This window comes from Equus przewalskii, chromosome 28, assembly GCF_037783145.1.
Source record: "Equus przewalskii isolate Varuska chromosome 28, EquPr2, whole genome shotgun sequence".
Classification (NCBI taxonomy): domain Eukaryota; kingdom Metazoa; phylum Chordata; class Mammalia; order Perissodactyla; family Equidae; genus Equus; species Equus przewalskii.
Window position 1 is genome coordinate 11102019 of NC_091858.1, and position 23971 is coordinate 11125989.

General features: G+C 38.2%; 1 protein-coding gene across 1 annotated transcript; it reads left to right on the plus strand.

Moving 5' to 3' along the window:
• The first annotated feature begins 7779 nt into the window (after positions 1-7779).
• On the plus strand, positions 7780-11767 carry LOC103565507 (large ribosomal subunit protein P1). Its single transcript, XM_070598096.1, is given in 2 exon segments — positions 7780-7851; positions 11289-11767. Coding segments are annotated over 2 exon segments (522 nt in total). The 3' UTR covers positions 11739-11767.
• Positions 11768-23971: the final 12204 nt, after the last annotated feature.

Below are 23971 nucleotides of genomic sequence, written 5' to 3' on the forward strand. Positions count from 1 at the left end.
TGTGGAGGTGTCCCACATACAAAATAGAGGAAGACTGGCATGGATGTTAGCTCAGAGCTGGTCTTCCCCAAGCTAAAGAAAAGACGATTGGCAAAGGATCTTAGCTCAGGGCAAATCTTCCTCAGCTAAAAAAAAAAAAAAAAAAAAGGAAAAGAAAAGAAAAATAAAAGCAGTACCTTACTAAGTAGAGAGTGTGGGGAAAGGCCCTCCAGGCAGAGAAAACTGCAAAGCACTTGGTGCATTCAAGGAAAAGAAAAGAAGGCAATCTGATTGGAACAATGAACTCACCTGAGACTGCAGCCATACATGGTTGCTTAGGATAACCACACAGGCTGACCATGCCTAGCCCCAAATAGGTGGGAGCAGGCAGGTGGGGGAACAATAAAGGTTGTAGCTGTATTTCATGATCTTATTCTGACCTAAAATTACCCACTTTTACTTATAGAATTACTCAAATATATTCCTATTGCCACTGGTCCTCAGTAGTCCTCTCCTTCCCCTGGAGTCTCTTTCAAATCCTCTGGAGAAGACATCACCTGTCACTGGGGTGTAGTAATTGCTCATGAAACAAGGCCATGAATTGCTATTCTTGATAAATTCTCTGTTCACAAATAATGATAATTGATAATTCTTACCTTATAGAACAATAATAAAATCTGAAGAACCGAAAATACAGTTTTATTTGAAGCAATGGGTTTATTAGTCACCTATATGTTAACAATGAACTTTTCAGTGTATCACATATTTTTTGTGTGTACGTGAGGAAGATTGTCCCTGAGCTAACATCTGTGCCAGTCTTCCTCTATTTTGTACGTGGGATGCTGCCACAGCATGGCTTGATGAGCAGAGTGTAGGTCTGTGCCTGGGATCCAAACTCACAAACCCTGGGCTGCCAAAGCGGAGCACGTGAACTTAACCACTACCCTATCACTATGCCACTGGGCCTGTTCTACAGTGGGTCAGCTTTCAGTTTTAATCAAATCTTCAGTAGTAATCCACCTGACCCAAAATAGTTGGTCATTTCCTACATACTGATATAAACCACCACCTATTAAATGATGCTTTTGCATTAAAAAAAAAATACTCAGATGCATTTGGTATTATTTGAAAATCCAGATCATGTGGCAATAAAAATTGACAATGGCTTGCTTTGCCAAATGTGTGTAACCTATATTTTGGGATATAATAAAATTTTCCATACAACAATAATCAAAACATTTGTTGTATGATGCATGCATCATAAATTTAAGCATAAAATGTTTTTGAACATGAAGTATATTAGAAACATTGGATCTCAGAGAAGATCAAATGATATTCACATATGCAAGTGCTTTGAAAATGGTAAATCATTATAAAATATATCAAGTGAGGTATGAAAGTAATAGATACATAAAATAGCAGGAACCAAATGTAACTGCGTGCTGCCAATGATGTAATGATTCTTGTTTGTCTAATTTGCATTTTCAGAAAAGACTGTTCATATGTTGCAACAGCAGCTAAGTTTACAACAATTTTTCTTTGTTCTTGGCAAACAAAAAAAGGTTAAGAATTTGCAGACAAGTCTTGGCAAAGAGAGACTCTGATTCAGCCTTGCCAATCCCTGAGAGTTACAGTATACAGCTGAAAATGTACGTAGGCTATGGACTTGTCAGAAAAAAATTCAATTAGTATTGCTAATCAGTACAACAAAATCTTCAGGTCATAATTGGGTCTGGAGGAGCATTAAAATAGTTCTAGAGCATTTTAAACACTAGTTGGCTCCTCCCGTTCCCATTTAGATGGTCTCATTTCCACGCAGAAATATTATTTGAGTTGAAACAGTAAAAGAGCATAACCAATAGTTCCCTGATCCATCTAAATATACCATTTGATTTAGAACATGACTTTTCGTGCTGTCAAAGATCAACTGGACTATTTCCTCTATCACAACGTTTTGATTTCTGACCCAGATTTTCATTGCTATGCATGAAAAGGCTGTTCACTTTATCCTCAGAAAAGATACAAGGTTTTTGTATCCAATGATACTTCTGGTTAAACATGCATATCCATAGACCCGACCTAGAGATTCAGAGGAGGGTAGAACTGGAAAGGAGTCTATAGATCATGTAATGGATGGCACTGACCCATTCCTCATTTGACAGATAGAGACCGAGCCCCAGGGAGGCATTTCTAGTATAGCTATGTTTCTAGGCCTTTTATTTAAAGTGACAAGTCAACTGCTGTTGCAGAAATGATGGCCACACTTTTTTTTTTTTTCTGAAGAACCAACTGTTGCAAGAATTTTCACTCTCCTTTCTCTGTTTCTTGCTTGCTCAGACAGGATATGTTTCCTCTTTGTCAGCCTGCCTCACAGCCCCAAATTCTTTTGCCCCTTATATGGAAAGATATCACTTGCTTAAACATGTTGAGAAGCACAAATAAAAATGAGCCTCTAAAAATATTTAAATACATATCTTTTATATAAATATATACACCAGGTTCAATAAACCAACCAATACAAAGAATTACCTACAATAAACTATTATCGAAAATAATTGACCACGACCTGACATGATCCTAATGTCATTAACACGGTCTTACACGTACCCCTCTCTCTCTCTCAGCTTTACTGTTCCAAGTTTTCACATATATCTGTCTTCATTTGGGGCATTTTAAAACTAAAACAAATAAAAGGAATAAAACTAAACCAAATGGATACCCCAACACTATTTTGAAAATAATGACTTTTTTTCCTGTTTCTTTTTGTTGTTTTCAAGTTACAAAATAATTGCATGCTTGTTATAAAAAAGTCAGACAGCATATGACTTTAAAGATGAAAAAATGCAAATGCCTCCAACTAATCCCTCTTCCAGAAGCATCCATCATATACCGAAGGCAACATACTATTGTGTTTAAGATGGTAAGTGCTGAAATCAACCTGCCTGGCTTCAAATCTTGGCCTGCACTTACTAGCTGTGTGGTCCTGAACAAGTTGCTCAGCTTTTCTGTGCTTCATTCACAGCATCAATAAAATACATTAATAAAAGCGCTTACCAGATAAGTGTGAGAGAAATGAAATGAAGGCATTTAGAAGAATGCCTGGCATAAAATAAATGCTCCGTAAATGTTATCTATTATTATCAGGTCCTTTTGAAATGTAAACAAAAGTATAAATCAAAAATAAATAAAAAGCTGTAAAACAAGAAAAAAAACCTTGGTAACTATGTGAGGCGATGGATGTTAACTATACGTAATTGTGGTAATTATTTCACAGTATACACATGCGTCGAATCCTCATGTTGTACACCTAAAACTAACACAGTGTCATATGTCAATGATATCTCAATAAAAGGGAAAACAACAACAACAACAAAACAACAAAAGCTATACAAAATAGCACCTACTGAAGGAAATTCTTGAGATCATAAAGCTACGATATGTTTTTATTTCATCATTCTGTTACCCTCCACGTCAAATTTAGTTTAATAAGTTATTCCTAGGATTTCCAATTGTTGGCTAAATTATAAAGCCTATCACAAAATCTTTTGAAAAGTAGGCATATTTTTGAAGTAATTCAAATAAAATTTCCTCAATAATTTTGAAGCAATTCCAAATATAGTAACTATATCTGTTTCTATTAGTATCAAACAAATATCTTTCCATAAAAAACCCAATTCCTCTATAAGTTTCTTCACTCCTCACTCCCCTTTCTCTCCCACCTCCTTCTTCTTATTCTTGGATTGTGAAGAAAGCCAGCACAGGAACTGGGAACCTGTCATGGAATGACCTCTGATGACATTGCAGCCTTCCACTTGGCATATGCTGAAGAGACCAACACTATGTTCAGCACAAGACTGGAGCTTCTCCCCCAGCCCCACCCCCCTGGTCCTGGCTCTGTCTGTCAAATAACATCACAGCATCCTGAGGCCGCACTCTCTGCATTTGGCGTGACACCTGCACAATCCTAGCCTGATGGCCACTCATCTTCTCATCTGCCCTGAGATTTCCTTTCAATCACACCTTTGCCTTCACCAAATGTATTTAATCTTAGTGGAGTCTTGCCTGGTTTGAAAGTCTTCAATGTTTTTATCATTGAGTACGTTTGGCTGACTCAACACAAACCAGTGCAACTCAATTGACAAACCCTCGTTTGTACAGACTTAAAACGTTCTCAAAGCCAGTCAATCTAAGAGGCTTAAAATAATCTAACTACTGTTGCTCTTTTCACGTTAAGTATGAAACACCTGTGCATAATCATGGCTATGTTTAAGTATATGAAACTGATCAGAAGTGTCTGTGATAATCTGAGACAAAAATGGGGAAAAGTGTAATACTTTCATAATATTGAAGAAAGAAGAGGTTTTCTGTGGAACTTCAGGGCCATAAGCAACTCTTCTTCACTCAAAATATACATGTTTTTAAGGAGTCTCTATGTTCCACAGAATTTCATGCATGTGTGTGTGTGTGTTGATGAGAAACAAGAATGGCCAGGCAGGGTCATATAAGTTTGTTTACTGATGTATTTGTTGATAATAATCTGTTGTATAACTGTTTGAACACGTATGTCTGGTTACTATGTCAATAGGAAGTTTCCATCTTATCTGATCTAGTAGATAAAAATTTCAGTCCATTATTCAAATATTTTAAAAAATATACCTTCATTTTCTCAGAGTTGATTTCATGTCCCTAACCTTTGGGACCGGTGAGAAAATTCACCTCGGTCTTTATAGGACCCTTGACCCACAGATTTTTTTTCCAGGATTCTGGGTGGATGGGACAGAAACAGAGCTGAGGAGAGTCAAGCCAGCCCTTGATCCTGGAGTCATCCCTCCTCCTTGATTCCTGAGAAGAGGCCACGAATCAGCTCCCACAGCTCTTAGGGTGTGGTGGTCCCTGATGCTTCGGAGCAAGAATTTGAGCCTCTTGTTGTGGCTTTCGATGAACCATCAGCCTCAACATAAATGCAGTCACTTCTCCTCTGAAGTCATTCTTCCTGCTCTGTCTGTCCTCTACCCCCTCGTGCTCCATCCTTCCTGCCAAGAAGGTGAAGGTCCCTGTTCACTAGGGTCCTACACCTTCGGGTGTCTTACTGTCTCCCTAGGAGCATTACTCAGGAAGTGGAGTGCAGGTCTTTCATTTTCTCTCTCCAGGTACCTGTAAACATTTCTCTTTTTTCCTTCCCTTTCTCCACCTCATTGGAATCATACTTTTAGATATCTAGGGTAGCCATGTTCTCTCACCCATTCTGGCCAAGACATTTTTTCCTACGATTAGGAATCTTCTCTCTATTCTGGGGCTAAGCTTGAGGGAGACAAAAAACAAAAATAGAATCTCAAAGCCTATGCTACATTCCTTCCCTCCAGCAATAATTTCAGGATCTGAATCAAAGGAAAGTAAAAGGCCCAGGATAGATGAGAACATTAATCTCTAAAAATATTAACTCCCCTGCCCCATACAGACAGATCAACCTGCCAAGACTTCATAAATATTAATAACTTGCTGAGAAGGTGGAAAATAGAGTGGTTCAAGGAAGGTATATAGATGCCTTTCCAGGACCCTCAAACTTAAATCCAAAATGAAACTCACAAACTCACCTTCTTCAGTGAAACCTTCCTTTTCTTTCTCTTTTCTCTATTTCTATTAATAGAATCACCAAGCAACCAATCTACTAAATTAGAAATGTTGATGTTGCCTTCAACTCTTTGCTCTCTCAATCTCGTCTCTTTCAAATACCATCATCTGCAATCTAGTTTGGTCATGGCTTTCAAAGTCTTTCCTCTCCAGCCTACTTCCACTGCCTTAATCCCGGCATCTCTGTTTTAAAGTCTTAAGTATTTTTTTTAGGTTAAACAGTAACATATGAATAATATAAACAATTCAAATTATATACAAGCATAAAAAATAGATGGCAAAAACCTCCTTATGGTTCTACATATCAGAATGACAACTGCTACCATTTGGGTATACATATTTTCCACATGTATACAGCCAAATAGAAAAGTTTGTTTTTGTTTTCACAAATATAAGCTTATATTATATATATTGTTTTGCAACTTAAAAAAAAATTCACATTGTGGACACCTTTTCAGGGTAGGATATATATCTCTACAACTCTTATTGATCGGTGGGAAATATTATGTTGTTTAGCTATATCACAGTTTAATTGATCTTCCCCAGACGGACATATAGGTAGCTGCTGCATAGAACTCGCTTCTACACATACCTTTGTACCCTTGTGCAAAGATTTCTACAAGATTAATAACTACTACCCAATTATCTTCCAAAAATGTTGTATATTCCCACTGACAGTGTATGAAGGCACCCCTTATTTACTCTTTGACTGGACTATTGCAACATATTCTTAACTGTTTCCTTTGGCAACAAATTCTCCCCACTCTGGTTTATCATTTTCACAGCCACCAACGATGCTTTCCTAAAAAGAACAGAGTAAATCATAACACTTCCCAACTTAGACGCCTCAGTGTCAGCTCATGGTAGCCAACAAGATGTAAGTAATGTTCCAATGGCATTCCAAGACTGGCCTCAACCTACCATTTTAATCTCTTCTTTGGATATTGCCTCCTGCAAACCTTACACTTCTACCACCCCAGGATATTAGGAATTTTTTTGTGTTTCAAACATTTTACACATGCTCTATCACTAACCTGCCCGTGATTTCACCTCTGTGAACCACTTCTCCTCAATCTGAAGTCCTATTCTGCTTCGGGATTCAGTTCCTGGCTCAACTCTTTAATAAGCAGCGTGCTCCATTTTTTATTCTTCCACGTCTTTTTTTCAAATCCTGACTTAAGAATTTTCTCTCTCTCCCACCATTGGGTAAGAATTTTGAGTGCAAAAACTGTGCCAGTTCATCTTTGGGCTCCTTCAGACCCAAAGTAGAGTCTTTGTAACAAAGAGGATGTTTAATACAATGTTTGTGGAATAAATGAATGGCTGAACGAGGGTAAATAATCAGAGAATAGATCAAATGATGTAGGAGATTGTACATCCTTGAAAAACTCTTTTAAAACTTGGCCAGTCCAAGTTCTTTTGGGCCTTTACCTGACCCCATTTCCCCATTTACTCCCTCAAAGGCATGATCGAAATCTGAAGTGCCCCTTCCCTTTCTAAATGCTTCTGGTTTGGCATCCTACAGAAAATAATGAAGCAAAGAAATCATGCTAATCTGCATATAAAAAGAGAAACTGTTGACCTGGTATAATTGTGATAAGTTGAACTGACGGAGTCAAATTTACTCTGAAGGGGATTAGAATATGCCACCCAAAAATATGACAATTTGACATAAGAATTATTTTGAGCTGAAGGCAATGGAGAATCAAATGATGCAGGAAGAGTTCTCTGCTCTCCACCTATCTGCCTGAAAGCAGAGCTTAAATTTCCCTTTAGGGGAGATGTCCCCCTCCCAGTAAGGAAGAGAAAAGTGACCCGTTATCAAAGAGGGGAAGTCAACACCAAGATGAGTTTGCATAACAGATCTGACTAAAATAGCCTTTATCTTCCATTCCTTTCCCTCATATATTTCCTAGTTACTTCCCCACACTTTGTCAACCCTTGAAACCCAAACCCTCTTTCCTTTGTTAAGAGGGATATATAAGCCCCCAAGGCTAACCGCTCCTTTGAGTTTTGTTTCTTTCTGTGAACTCCAAGTGCATGTAAATATTAATAAAAATTGTGTGGCTTTTCTCCTGTTTATTTGTCTTTTATGAGTCTAATTTGCAGGCCAAGAGAGTAGAGGAAAAGTTTCTCTTCTCCTTCTGATAGTTTTGCCATGAGGATGGGATGGCTTGGGACTTCCTACTTGCTCTGGAGCCTGTAGCTGAGATTTCCAGAAGTCTGACAAAGCCAGCAAAGGTAAGAATTCTTACCAACTTAGCATCCCAGATTTCTGCTTAGAGTCTCATTAAGTGAGAGCGGTCAGAGCCTCTCTTTGTCTTTTCCTTTACATTTGTAATAACCAGTACTTTGGGTGATTTTGAGTTTGCATACTTCTTTTTTTTTTTTTTGGATGAGGAAGATTCACCTTGAGCTAACATTGGTTTGCCAGTCTTCCTCGTTTTGCTTGACTTGGAAGATAACGCCCTAAGCTAACATCTGTGCCAATCTTCCTCTATTTTGTGTGTGGGTCGCTGTCAGAGCATGGCTGCTGACGAGTGGTGTAGGACCACACCTGGGAACCAAACCCAGGCTGCTGAAGCAAATGTAACCACTAGGCCATGGGGCCAGCCCCTGCATACTTTCGTTATTGATCCTTTCCCGCCTGTAGATAACGTTGTTTTCCCTTTGTCTCTGTCTTTTGTATTGCTTGTCATTAGGAGAATCATAAGATAGAACATGGGCATAGGTCTCGTAAGCCTCAGAGACCACTGAATTCACAGTTCTCAGACCAGCATCCATGTGGACAAATTTTGCTGTGGGTCAACAATTCAAAAAAAAAGAGATGGAGTTCTCCTTCTATTTTGTTTTTGGTCCTGAGAGCTTGGCTTAGATCTGGAGAGAGTAGTCTCTCCCTGATTTTCCACCTGCCAGAGGTGCAGGCTGCTGGGCCTGCATCTGGAGGTGGCTAGCCATCGGGTTAGGAATCTGAGACACAAGTGCACAAGCGTCATTTTCTGTCTGACTATTCCAGCTCTCAGGGGAGTTTGTCTAAATGAAGTACCTTAGCCTATAAGGAGCTCTTGTCATCTCTTTCCTTGTTACCTTGTTCGTGCTGGGAAAGTCCCATCTCAGTATTGCCTTCACATGTCACAGACTGGCATCTGTGATTGGAGGTGTCTCACTTTTGTGGGAGACTGGAGACACAAGTTTTCACAAACACCATCTTACTGCCTGTAGCAACAGAGGTCTTTGCTTTCTTTCTCTTTGGCTATCTTTAGGAGTGACCTTGGGTCACGGGGGCTGCTTCTTCTGCACCTTCTTTGGGTATGCCTCTTTTGTCTATGGTTAAGCCATAAAAAAGCTTATTGGTGTTGAGTCACAAAAGGCTTCTTGGTTTTCACTCACATTTTAGAACAGGTGTACCTTTGGAAATCCTGAATCATCAATGGCCAGATGATGATCCTTGGATTTGGGAAAGGTTTTATATTTTAAAGAACTTTGAGAGAGCTCTCATCCTAAATAAATGTCCTATTAGTACCCATAGGAGGATCACATTGAAAGGAGAAAAGAAACCATTATGGCCAGCCTGAAAGACTCCCTTAACAAAATCAAAGAGGAGAAACCAGATTTAGAACAAAATTAAGATCCATACCCACCGTAAACCATCCTCTCTCCTCCTTTTAAAATGCCTGTTTGAGAAAGCTTAATGCTGTCAGAAGAATTGACTGTTTGTCCCGGGGAAACAACAACAACAACAAAAACCTAGAAATAGTAAATATGGCCCTAGACTCTTTCTTAGAGCAACTACTTGAAAGCTTGCATCCTTTCTCTCCCTCTTTAAGATGTAAATCTTCTACCACCCAAAACCATCTTTGTAAGGATGGCAGAGATGTCTCCTTGAAAAGTAAACTACCAGGGAAATAACTCTGGCACCCAGCCCAAAGAGCATCTTGCTTTAACTTCTCAGTAGACTAAAACAACCACCTGGGATTAAAGTCACAGCCTCCATAAGATTGTATGTCAGGAAAAAAACCTTAGAAGTCTCCCCTACAAATATTGGTACAAAGCTTTAGTCTTCATATTGATCAAGCAGCTTTGACTCATTCTATTTGCCAGAAACAATTTAGGATTAAAAATAAAAGATGAAAATGAGAACCATCTCTTACATAAATTAGTGAGTTTTGTGCTTCAGTATTTACACCTGACTCATGGCTAAAGTCTTAAAAGAAAAATCTCTATTTGTGTTTGTCTATGTATTTATGCATGTAGTATGTGTGGTATATATACATACATATATATATGTGTATATATATATGATATTTGCTTACCTCTGGATAGTATTACCACATTAATCAAGGAGCTCTCTTCTAAATCGGCTTGGAAAACCATAAGCATGTATAAGTTAAGTATTCCTAAAACTCTCAGAAATGTAAGAACTAACCCAAATACTTTCCATGTTCATGTGATCTGGGATAATCTTTGGTAAATAAAACTAGTTTAATATTATTGGTTTAATAAAAACACGTACATCTTCAGAGTTGTCAGCATTAAATATATACACATACACATTTTATTCTACTTGGGTTTACAAGTAAAATAAACTAATGTAACTACTAGATGTTTAAGAGTATAAAATGTATAGATGTGATTTGAATCAAATTGAATCATTGTTCTGACGATTTTATTTCAACCACAATTATGTTTTATAATATGTCAGTTTAAAAATAGTTTTCAAAATCTTTTTGGTAACTTGAAACCTTAAACTTATACTAACTTAAATGATAGATATTCACTGAATATCTAGATCCTTACCAAATAAGATAAAATACTGAAACATTAATTATTAAACATAAGCTCATCTACTTTTGGTGTCTTAATTTTACAGAAAGACTAAAGTCATTTGAGTACGTTAGTGAACATGTTCTCTTGCCACGTTGAAAAATCGTACTATGAGGAAACACAAACATATGCCTTTAGAAATTATGAAATGGTTTATTCCTAAATTTGTTCCTGTACTACAGAATACTGCAATGTGACAGTTCCTAATTGCCCACTTCCCAGTCTTCATTGGAAATTAAGGTTACTAAGGGTTAAGAATTGTAATCAATATATTGTAAATGAACTATTAGGAACAATAAGAATAAAGAAAAAAAGCTGTATGCAAATCTCTTTTTTTTGTTAAGGAAAGAAGAGAGTGTTCTTGTCCTAAAGTAGTTTAGAGGTCATTTCAAGGTTGTTTCAGAATGAGAAAGAAGATAATGAAGGACAAAATCATGAATGGATATAGAAAGTTGTGAAGGATCTGTGAAAAAAAAGAAAAAGAGAGGGAAAGAAGAAGAATCTTATCTTGTGAGATCAAGCTGGCTAAGACTGAATGGATTTATTAATGAAGTTTTAAAAAAATTAGCCAAAGAGTGTACTGCTATAAAATTTAGAGTTTGCTTTTTTCTCTGTTAAAAAAACAAAGTTATCTTGGATGATTGGCCTATTCTTAATAAAAGATTGTAATAGATTTTCTTTACTTCTTGAGTAATCCACCTAGAAAACAAAGATTCTGCTTGTTTCATTTTGTCTGTGTCACGTCTTTGATTATCTAAGAAAACCCCCTTTCCTCAGCTGCCCCTAAGGTGCTCGGTCCTTCGGAGGAAGCTAAGGCCGCGTTGGGGCGAGCCCTCACTTCGTCCAGCGATTAGCACCGCTCCCGGCAGGGCCGCCCAGCCCTCACGCGCACCAGGGCCTGGGTCTCGGAGCTCGCCTGCATCTACTCGGCCCTCATCCTGCACGACGATGAGGTGACCATCACATATTTCGGAGACATTGACGAAAGCTTCACTTTGCTCTCTAATGGATTGCCATTTTGCTTGTTTTAGGAGGATAAGATCAATGCCCTCATTAAAGCTGCCGGTGTAAATGTCGAACCTTTCTGGCCAGGCTTGTTTGCAAAGGCCCTGGCCAATGTCAGCATCCGGAGCCTCCTCTGCAACATGGGGGCTGGTGGACCTCCCCCGCCTGCTGGGGCTGCCCCAGCTGGAGGTCCTGCCCCCTCCACCACCGCTGCTGCCCCAGCTGAGGAGAAGAAAGTGGAAGCAAAGAAAGAATCTGAGGAGTCTGATGATGACATGGGCTTTGGTCTTTTTGCCTAAACCTCTTGTAACATGGTGAATAAAAAGCTGAACTCAAAAAAAAAAAAAATAGAAAACCAAGTCTTCTCAATATTGAAAGAGTTAAGGTTTATTTTTTTACAATCATGTTTTCTTCTGTATTTATCTTTGAACTCTTTTATTTTCACTTTGGTTAAAAAGTTAACTAAGTATTGTTTCATAGTGATCTGTGATCCTATTTAATCAAGTGTTGAAAGCTTTTGACATTTCAGACAACTTGCCAAAATCAAATTCGAAAAGTATTCTCTATCTCTTTTTTTTTTTTTTAAGGAAGATTAGCCCTGAGCTAACATCTGCTGCCAATCTTCCTCTTTTTGCTGAGGAAGACTGGCCCTGAGCTAACATCCGTGTCCATCTTCCTCTACTTTATATATGGGACACCTGCCACAGCATGGCCTGCCAAGTGGTGCCATGTCCGCACCTGGGATCCGAACCAGCGAACCCCGGGCCACCAAAGCGGAACCTGTGCACTTAACCGTTGCACCACGGGGCCAGCCCCTAAAGAAGTTTTCTTGACCTTGAACTGCCTTCCTATTTCCTAGAGGGCTCCTGGAAAATCTCTAAGGATTTGTTCTCTCACTTGGTAAAAAGAGAGATGTTAAACTAATTAGGTTTATTTAATATATTAAATTGCATGGGAAGCATTATCAAATAAGAAATGAGCCAAATCTTCCCCAGGTTATCTTGCATGGGCAAAATGATATTGTATAAAATTCCTAAAACTTTGTCAATATTCTAGCTGTCCACGGTATGTCCTGGTATAATGTTATCAGTATAATTCCAGTAATTAAAGTGTACTATGCCAGAAACAACCAAATTTCCTTGTCAATTGTATTATAATGAACTTTCGTCACATATTTAACCACGGCCATTTTAAGTGTTTTGTCTTTCACAGAGTTATTGTTTGACTCTTATGCTTTCCTGAAAGCCCTTGCAATCAGCTACAGTGCATCATCTTCAACAAAGCACTGTTTCAGAGGCTCACAGCAAGGACTATGACAGGCACTCTGGAGTCCATGCTTCTGATGACATTGCTTAAACAACTGTAGGGTCATACCACTGGACTAAGGATTTCTAAAACTAATGGAGAAGCTGATGGGTTCATAAAACCACTAACCCAAGATCAAACAGAACAAGAATTAATTACATGGGCCTGAATGAAATGATGAAATATGATGATAATTTTTATGGCCTATTTGTTTGAAATCTCTCTGGTTTTTAAATTTTCTTTATATAAGGAACTTCTTTCTCTTTTCTCATAAACTGTCTATAACTCACAATTTAATAGATTATACCTTGTAAACAAAAGTGAAACGTATCTTTTCTCCCTGCCCAATTTTTACAAAATTAAAAAGCTCTTACTGAGTATCCTTGTTTTTGCAGCAATGTAGTTATTCACATAAGTTCAATAAGAATCGATTCTCCTTGTAACAGGACACAATTGGAAGCACTGATTATATCACCAAGGCTTTGATTGGAATGGCATATCGCATAGAATCAGATTCAACAAGATGGTTTTAAGGAACTAAGGTTGACTTTATAGAGAAATGCTTACAAAGCATTTTTGGAAAAACGGGCCTGGTATCTGTCTAATATGGTTCCCAGCCTTATGCGTGAGTAAGGAAGATACATCCTGGCAGGCCCAAGGACATCAACATATTTTGGGGACCTTGAGAAGAGAGGAATTCACCCAAATCTATAGGTATTGCAGGCAAAGTCTGATGGTGAGTTCTCAGCTTGGCTTCCTAGCCTTTAGAGGCTTTTAAAAGCTTAATCTGAGAATCCTTATTAAAAGTTCCAGGAAAGCAAAACTTGAAAAGGCCTATGTGGTCCATTAGTATTCTTGCCACACTTATGCAAATAATTAGGGCTTTTTTCTTTTTTGGTGAGGAAGATTCACTGTGAGCTCACATCTGTGCCCATATTCCTCTAGTTTGTATGTGGGACACCACCACAGCATGGCTTGATGAGTGGAGTAGGCCATGCAAGGGATCCGGACCCACAAACCCCAGGCCACCAAAGTGGAGTGCAGGAACTTAACCACTATGCCACTGGACCAGCCCCCTAATTAGTTCAATTTTAATGAGATTAGGCTTATTTTGCAAACAAAAGTAGTCTCACTCTGATTATCTCTGATCAAAATGGGAGTGATTTTAGAGGGAGATGTTATATTTCTATGGAAAATTATAACCCACCTTTTTGGTTGTTCATTGTTGTTGAGCTATTTTCACTTCTTTGTAAACTAGGTCTTGCCATCTTATAATCAATGTTTCCAATTTTCTCCCACCTTCTTGACTTGACATCACTGAGAACTAAAACTGCCCTTTTCCTGAAGCCCCTCAAGCTGAGGCTGGATCACTGGATGTAACTTCAAAGGATTTATCACCACAACAGTTTGAGCCACTGGGAAGCTCACCAGAGCCTGGTCCTTTGAGCTCTAGAACATAACCATGACTGTGAGACTGCCACTACTATCCTCACTCCAACATCTAAAGACACTTTGAGTGTAACATTTAGAAATCTTCTGGACTGCCCTCTGGGCTAAAAAACTGGGTTTATAGTCTGCTTCAACCATTAATCTTTGTTTTTCTTTTGTTTCCATGGAAATGCCCCTCATTAAATGCCTGGTTTCTCACACCACGTAAAGGCCTAAGTTCAGGGCGTACCCTACTCCCGCCTGTACCACTGCTTCCTGAAATGAGACAGAACTGTTTAAATTGACCTATTCCCAGGACTGGGAGACTGATTTAATGGGATATGGGGAAAAGTGCTTTGATTTGTTCTTTCTGCTTATTTATTCTCATTCTAATCCATGTTCTTCTCTCCCTTTGCAAATCTCTTACCTCTCAGCCACTAACTCCAATCTTTTCTTCACAGTGACCAACTCGGCTTTTGATGTATGAAACTTCTGGAAAAGTTTTAGTTGGGGGAAATTAAGGGGATCAGAATATGTCACCCCAAAATATCAAAGATTTCCAGTTTGGCATAAGGATTATTTTGATCCGGAAGAAATTGAGAATCAAGAGATGCAAGAGGAGTTCTCTGCCCTCCCCTGACCTACCTTAAAGGAGAGCACACATTTCCCTTGAGGAAGTGCCACCACCACTCCTGTACTGGGAGGAAGAAGTGACTCTTCTCAGCCAAGATGGAGAGTCAATACCAAGATGAGTTTGAGCAAATAGATGTTATGAAAATAGCACTTATCTTCCATTAGTTTCCCCTGTATATTTTGGAGTCACTTCCCCACAATTTATCATCCCTTGAAGTCCAAACCCTCTTTCCTTTGTTCAGAAGGGTATAAGAGCCCTCAATTCTAACCACTCCTTTCAGTTTCACTCCTTTTCTGTGAACTCTAACTACTTCTTTAAGTTTTACTTCTTTCTCATGACCTGCTGTGCACGTAAACATTGATAAAAATTGTGTGCCTTTTCACCTGTTAATCTGTCTTTTGTTATTCTAGTTCTCAGGCCCCCATTAACTAACCTAAGAGGGTAGAGGGCAATTTTTTCCTCTCCAACTGCCCCTTTGCCTGCTCATCCATCCCTGGACGAATAGTGTGCATTTGTTAGTTTGCTGGTTGGCTTTGTGTATAGCTTGTGATGTGAGCCAGAGCAAGGTCAACCGTTTGGTACCAGAAGCTGCCTGGATTTGGATCTTTATGGCCCCAAAGCCCTTAAAGACTAGTAGAAATATGGCAGCCTGTAAGTTAAGAAACTATAAATATGCTGAATTTAAATTCTTTAACATTTTAGGTGTTATTTAAGAGATTTAGATATTTCTGTTAAATTCGTTACAATAAGACACAAATCAATTAGAAAAACGAAAAACCATACGGGGCATCTTGATGAGCAAACATGGCATTTGAACCAGAAGATGTGGAAAAAAGATCCCATTCTTAGTTCTAACTCTTATTAGCTGAGTAATTCTGGTCAACTTACTAAAGCCTCTGAACTTATTTCCTTATGCATAAAAGGGGAATAAGAATTTGGATCTGTTTTGCGTAAAGATCAAGTAACGATCTTGATCTTTATGATATATGCTATATAAATGAGATATATGCGTGTATTACTAGCCAAGGACTAAATAGAAACTTAGTTTTTAATATGGAAAGAAATTCTAGGCTTGTTGATCCTTTCTCATTTATTAAGTTTAACTTAGGAATTAAAATAATAATAGTAATCATAATAATAAAGCAAGTGGGTCCTAAAATGCACTATCATACGTAAGAAAGGACTGAGAAGAACTCAAACGAGAGAAAAACCCTACTTGAGCTCATGTACCTTAGTTAACCAGCTCGCCACACACCATCAATTCTAATTTTAGATGTAAATCTGAGCAATTTCTAAAGTGTTCAGAGGCTTTCTGTAGCGGGTTTATCAGATAAAAGTCAGCCCCTGCAGAACAGCAAAGCAATTGCTTTTCTAACAACTAGTCCTTCATTAACTACTGTTTAGGGAAAGAACTAAAACACCAGAAACCTGTTGAGAAGCTTGACATTGTTTCTGGGGATTTTCGCTAAAATCTTCAGGGCTTTTGTGAAAAAAGCTGAACCACTACAGTGAAGGATTTCATTCCCCTATTACCTACTACGATTTGTCCAGTTTAATGTCATATGTCTTTATAAAACTCCTGGAGGAATCTTTAAAATTGTTATAAATGCGTTGCATTCAGCCAGACCACCGCAGAGTGGTGATTCAGTTCGGAAATAACTGACCTGATGCAGTTCACCAAAAAAGTCTTACTTGGCAAGTCAAAGAAAGTAATCTGAGAGCAGGATAGACAGGACGAGCAAGGGCCCTTTTCCCTGTGCTGCTGTGAAAATACAGAACCCCTTGTCACTGTCAGCTACAATTACCAGTATTACCCACTGACTCTATTTCAGTGCTAAAGCAAAGAACCAAAGGGAAATAAATCAGAACCACAGAAGCAATGCGAAATTTTGTATTTTCTCCTATACTGTTTCTTGCGGTTAACTTTGTCTATGTTTACGACTCCTAAGGAACATTTAACATGTCGACAAAGCCATTCCCTGGCTAGGAATTATATACACGACCCAAATTACATACTGTGCAATGCATATTGTGTTTGAAGGTTTGAAAACAGGATGTGTACAAAATTTACTACTTAGGACAATGAGGCTTGATGTAGAAGCACAAAGAAGAGCTAAAGAATTATTTAGTAATTGCCCAGGGTAAAAAAATCAGTCTGAGTAAATCTAGATACTATTTTTTTTAAGTTCTTATTTTTTGTTAAAAGCTGTATTTTTCAATTTTCATTTTTATATATTTTTTGTTGTTTGTCTCCTTTTAGCTTTTATATATGGCCTCTAAATAAAATTCTGTTTGTCAGTTTGGTAGTTTAGACTTTTTATAGGGCTGATTGCTACGTAATTGATCAGGTGAACAAGAAAAATCCTTGATTCCCCTCCTCCATAGAGATGTGCTTCTTTTTGTCCATTTCATCCAGGTAGGACTTTAAAAATGTTAACAGATGAATCACTTTAGCTCTGTTTTGAGACATAATTCTGTTTTGATGTACAATTATACTATGAAACATAAAGAGCAGGTTAAAATAGGATATACAGTATGAAAAATTAGTACTAATGGGAATTTGAATACATATGGAAGAAATACGCCAAAATAGTTAAAATATTAAGAGTGATCTTCTCTAGTGGGGCAATTATGGGTTTTTTATAGTCCCTGCTAGCTTCCAAATGTTCTACAATAAACATATATTTCTTTTATCATCATAAAAAAAGCCAATTTTACAAGGAATGCTTATAAATAAGCTTCTTAAGGGCAGAAACCACTTCTATTCATCTTTGAATTCTTCACAGTGCAATTTAATTGGAGAAGTGTTTTATTATTGTAAAAGCCACTTGATTACAATACGACATTTGCCACAAACAAACAAGCAATTAAAAAAAAGTTATTACAAAGTGAAGTGATTGCTTATCAACAACTGAAAAATCATCTTTGCCTTTCCCCTTTTATTATTTTATCATTTCCTTGCAAACACCATTAAAAGTTCTTCTTTTAATAAAATGGTGGATTCTATAACCATAGAATCTCAGGATGAGAAGGGACCTTCAAGACCATAAACCCCAGCATCACCTGGAATTATCCAACTGAAACTCCACATCCTCCAACAGCGGGGAATTCATCACCTTTCAAGTCAGTTCATACTTGCAACTTCAGCAAAGTCAACAGCAACATAGTTTGGTCCATTTGAATTTATTAAACAATTTTTTTCCTCACAGAGAATAAAGATCCTTGAAATGGATTTTGTCTTATTTTTAATAACAATTTACGCTGCTGTACCAAACTCGCTGAGGAATGCCACCTACCACACGGAAGGCTGCAATTTCAAATGAAGTATATACAAGGATGGAACTGTGTCTCTTTGAAATGCATTACCCTTCTATGCCACTTGGGTTTTCAACTGATATCTAAGAAGATGTAATCCTCCATTCCAAAATCACAAAGTTACTTCCATTATTTAATTTTAAGCAAAGATTAAATAATTCAGCCACAGGTATAAAAGGTAGCTGCTCTTGGCCAGTCGTTTGGAGTCTGTTATTTTCTGAGATGGGGAACGGGAGTCGGGAGGGAGCATCGCCCAGTGAGTGGCCTGATAAGCAGCGCTAATCCAGACTCTGTTTTTACTTCTTTGTGAGACTCAGAACCTTTCATTGGGCTTCTTAGTTTAGTTGTTCTAATGGGCTGAGAGTCACTAGTCTGCTGTCGAATGAGATTTTTAGAGCATGATTAACAAGAAAAGAGGCTCTGGCTCACCATAAAAATCTGAAGTTTCCCCGCCCCTGTAGATACCTAATTTAACACACAGAAGGACTCTTAATTACCTCCGTTTGGGTGGAATGCTAACGTTGCTACTGGAAGTCACTTGTAGGAGAGTTTGTTTTAAAACCAAAGCAGCAAGCAGAGGTCTCTAAGTCCTACCTTGGATGAAAAAGCTCTGTTTTAATTAGAATTCTGCCTCCACCTTATTATTATTACTTTTTTTTGTTATGCCACCATCATGTTTTCAGAAACACTTGAAACACTTCTTGTTAATATTGTTGGCTAAAAATACAACTTTAACCTCCTATCACTCCCCAGCCCCCCAAACACTCAAAAATTTGTTTAATGAAAACTTGTTTACTGTAACAACTGCCTAGATAAGAAACTAGGACTGCGAGAGTTCAAAGCATTTTACAGATTGTAAATACAGGGGTGAATACAGATGTTAGAACACAGGGACAGAGAACAAGATTTGTTTAAAATATTTCTTGGGTTCATGTACTTTCTGTTCACCTCAGAAGTCCTCATGCTTTAAAGTTTATTTTCTTGAAAACTAAGGGATTTGTTCTAAGATCTATAAGGACATTTGTCCATAGCATAACATCAATCAGCTCTTTGGCCTGTTTCACAGGCTATGCTAAGTGATACCACTCAGCTCTGGGCTGTACTGGCAGATATTTTGTATGTGGATGTGTACTTTCTTTTGAAAAACAAAAAGTAGAGGAAGAAGAGTAAAAGCAAAATTCTAGGAGTACTGGGGGGTGGAAAAAACTGAATGCAAGGTTGCAAACCAAATGTCACTCGGGTCAACTGAAAGTAAATATATGATGGACTCAACCTCCTTATGCAATTCATTGGCCGAGTAATTGACTCCCACGGTACTCAATTCTAAAGGATTTGTTAGATGTCTCCAATATGTGCTCAGCACTGGGCTAGGCCCTAATGAATGATGGAGACAATACTGTCCCTATGACTGTTTGGGAAGAAAATAGCTTTTTATGTCTCGATCAGGTTTTTATGTCTCAGCTGGATAAATTTCTCTGATGAGTGAAATAATTATAAAGATTACATACAAAAATATAGATTTATGCATAATCAACAATATTATATACTGGTATTCCTTGGTTATATAGCACATTTGACTTGACACTTATAATCCAGAATTTAGTCCAGTTTTCCACCTTTTCAGAGAACAAGCTGTGTTAAAAGTTTTATTAGCATATGAGGGAGAATGACATCTCATCCTGCTCCCAGATAATCAAAAACAAAAGCAGTCCCTGTGTGTATCCCTTTGGCCTCATAAACCCCAGAGGATGTGGCTCAAGTTGAGGACGATGCTACCCATAGATCCAGGTTTGTTATGGTGGATCTTCCATTGTGCAAGTGGGCGCTCTGCACTCATTTCCATGGATACAATGTAATTCCCCAAGACATTCTTGGAGTCAACTGAGACAGCCTTTTCTCTAGCAGTTGTGCAGATAATTGGGCCTGGGGATCCATTCTAAGCTAGACTACCTGGGGAGTGGATCTCTAGTACATGGTATGTACCCAATAAAAGGAGGTTGACTAAACTAAAGGGAAGAGAAGCTTCTATTTTGTTTGCACAAGAGAACATTCTGCCCTTATCCTCCTAGCCTCAAAAACAAATTAATCTGCTTCTTCCCCAGTCTCCTGTTATAATAATTAAAGAGTAAAGCATCTTCTTCTACATAGTAGGAGTGGTTAGGAAATTTATTTAAATAGTAATTTTTTACAAGCATACCAGGGTGAATGATTCAAATATTTATCTCCTTGACTATATCATATCTTCTTTGTACTATAATGAAATAAGAATGATTTTCTTGTGAACTGGTTCCTTATGACTAGTTTCAAAGGTACTAACTGAGAGAAACTAAGGGAAATTTCAAAGTAACCAAGATACTTGTATTGGTATTAAATAACAATTGATCATTTGTATGGGTCAAAAACCATGCTAGGTCTTTCAGGATTTTTTCACCTCATCTTCCCAAGACTCCTGTAAGGTAAGCGTTGTTATTCCTAGTATAGAGATTACTTAGGAACTATAGTAACTAAGATTAAGTGGTGACTTTCCGAGGATAAGGAAGAAAAAAATTAGCCCTCTCAAAACATTTGTCAACATTGATCCTTGCTTTGCCTTGTATTCTTCTGAGATGGTCAACACAGGCATTCCAGGAAGTGCCAAGGACACAAAATGGAAGATTGGTGACTGTATTGTGAAGTTAGCACCCTGGTGCTGAGTGGCGATGGGCAAGTAGAGGTCAGAGCAGGATGGACAAGCATCTCCCCTGAGGACAAAATGGGTGGCAGGCACGCTTTCCTTTCTGAACTTGGCTTCTCTTTTTAGAGGTGGAAAATAAAACAAGGAGAGGAGTGGACAATTTTGGTAAAGAAATGATAAAATTAAACAAACCTTGAAAACAAAAGGAGTGTTAACATTTCTCAAGACAAAGGGTTTTGGTCTCTGGCACTTCAGGGCTCTGGGCCTACGTAGGTATCCTTGGGCTCTGACCTCCTGATCTTTCTCTATGTGACTATGAGTGAGAGGAGTTACACTTCAGCTCTGTATTTAATACAAATGAAACCACTGGAATGCTTCACAGCTAGCAGGTACTGAAATAACAGTGATCAACTACTACCTACCTCATAAATCACAAAGACTTCCGCAAGCACGGTTCTTCAAATCATTATGCCCTGGTACCTGCTCATTCCCACAGAGTAGCAATCCTAAAACTCGAGTGCACATCACACTCACACAGAGGGCTGTTCAAACACAAGTTGGCCCACACTCCTGAGCTTCTGATTCAGGAGGTCTGTGCTGGGACCCAGAAATTTGCATTTTTAACAAGTTCCCAGGTGATGTTGATTCTGCTGGTCCAGGGACTACACTTTGAGTTCCTCATAGACATATACAATTTAAATGTATTTAGAACATCCAAAGTCACAAATTAACAATGAATAATGATGGGAGGCAGAGAAGTCTTTCAATCAGGCTCCAAATACAATTTTTTTAAAGAGTCTTGAAACATTAATCTCTTAAATATTAAAGCGGGGGTGACGACAATATTTTGGATGAGCCGAAGGTTGGCTGTATTTCCAATGACATAATATTTGCCAACTATTGTTAAATGCAAGCCTTTTACAGACATTTGGAGAACTATTATGAGTTATTAATTTAAATATTTACCTTCCATTACTTAATATCTTTGACTATCTGCAGCCCTAGGATCACACAGTCTTGGTCCTTCACCAGAAGAAGCCCGGAAGGCTCCTTAGAAAAAAGTCTACCTGTGACCCCAGCCCTGGGCCAGGTGCCTGCCATTACTTTTAACTTTGAATTGCCCTCCCCCCCCCCCCCCCCCCCCCCCCGTGCTACAGATTTCTGTGGCATCTGAGACTCCTCCCCTCCATCCATTAACTTTCCATTTCTGCCTCCTTGTTCCACAGGCCATACAGCTAAGAGAGCACTACTGAACAATTCGTGGGACTTTTAAGCCATTTCCTTGGGGTGCTTCTCAAATGGTCAGATGTATAATAATCTCTCTTTTCAATGGCCTCATTTGCTCTTACATTTCATTTTATGTAATGATTACAATTCCAAGAGAAAGGTTACTTTAACATTCCCAGTCTTCCATGAATTCTTCTGGTTTTGCTTTGGCAATGCACTTGCTCAAATAGAACTTCCAGGCAGTAGACACTGCTGTGTATTTTCAATTCATGAAATTGAATTCTTTTTTATTTAGTAATGTTCATATGGGGTGTTGAAATAGATGAAAAGCAAATTAATCACATTGTATGTTCTTACGTAGTACTTCAAAAAAATAGGGTAAAATCTATCATCCTAGGGTCACACAGTTTCGTGTTACTGAAAAATGAGACAGGAGAGCTCGAATTTTAAAATCTTCCCTCTATTGCAGATTATTATAATGAAAAGTAAGATGAAAGCAGTGAGTGGGTGAGTGAAACTGTTCATCATAAAATATTTGCGTGAAATAATAGAAGACTCCATCAGTTCGACTAGAAACAGGGCCTGGGATTAAAACAAAAAAAATCAGCACACAATAGAGAAGAAAGTGCTGCAAGTTAATTAGCCAGCAGGATGCTTTTCATTTGGGGGTTGACTGTGGTGCTCTAAGAAACAATGGGTCTCCAGAAGATTCCTTCTAATGGGGCCCAACAATTAGAATCGTGAGCTGCCTTTGTACCCTGTTACAAAATCTCATGCCTTTAAAATAGATCTGTCACTAATGACTGAAGGCTGCGTGCAATTTACCTCACTCCACACCATCTGCTGAGTATTCTTAGTTCTGACTCCAGTTGAAAGGAACTCGTAACAAGTTCCCTGAGTAGACACTCTCTCTTTAAAAATCCTTTAGAGTCTAATGTTTAGAGAAATGCTTCTGATCTACAGAAACCAGATTGTATTCCCCAACAGATGCTGCGCGCCTGGTTTTGCAGGGTTCAGTGGCACCAAATTCTCTACAACAGAGTCTGTACTCCGAGGAACACGAATATAGACAGGGGGTCCCAAGGAACCCAACGATAAAATGGTGCACATTTCAATTGTCCCGGGATTTCTAAAATCTCATCTGGCTCTTATCACTGGAATGGCGGAGCACAGAGACATTCACTAACCCTCCTGGAATCAAATACTTGCTTGGGAAGGAAAATTAGGAGATTGGAAGGGACCCAAAGAAATCATGATGCCCTGCCTTACAGCAAACAAAAAAAATACCAGTCTCCAAAAATCTATCTTTTCAGATGAACTTCTGTTTCAGCAAGACATAAGAAGTCAAAAGAATAAAAGTGGTATTTTGTGTCCCTTGTTGGACAGTGTCTTTATGCACCTTGTTGGAGTGGAAATTGAGCTATAGAAAGGATTAAACGTGCCCGTTCAGTCTAACCTCGTTCATGCTTTCAGCGGCAGATTTGAGGGAGTATTAAACTTTCAGTCAAAACTGATTTTTACTCTATTTTTTTCAAGTTCAAAAAAAACTATAATCCAATAGCTGGCAGGAGACACAAATATACCATTTTACATATTATGATTGGCTAGAGCGTCAACTCGGAAATTTACAAGATGAGGTTTTTCTTTGTCAATTATGTTTATTTGATGAAAATATACTCTATCAGTTTTTAATTGAAAAATGACTTTTTTGGTTACTCCAGATTTTTCATAGTGACTTCATTAATGGGCATCAGGCACCTGCTATCTAGTAGATCTAGAGAAAGGAAAGATGGTCAAGAGCTGGCGTTAAATTTTGGCAATTCTGTGTAGCCTCTTGAGACAACTACAGTGCCTTTACAAAATTGCTTTTACATTCTTTTGAGACTAAAAGGTAAATGTGCAAAAGAGTAAACATAACTAGTTTCTGAAAAATAGAAGAATTAAAATAT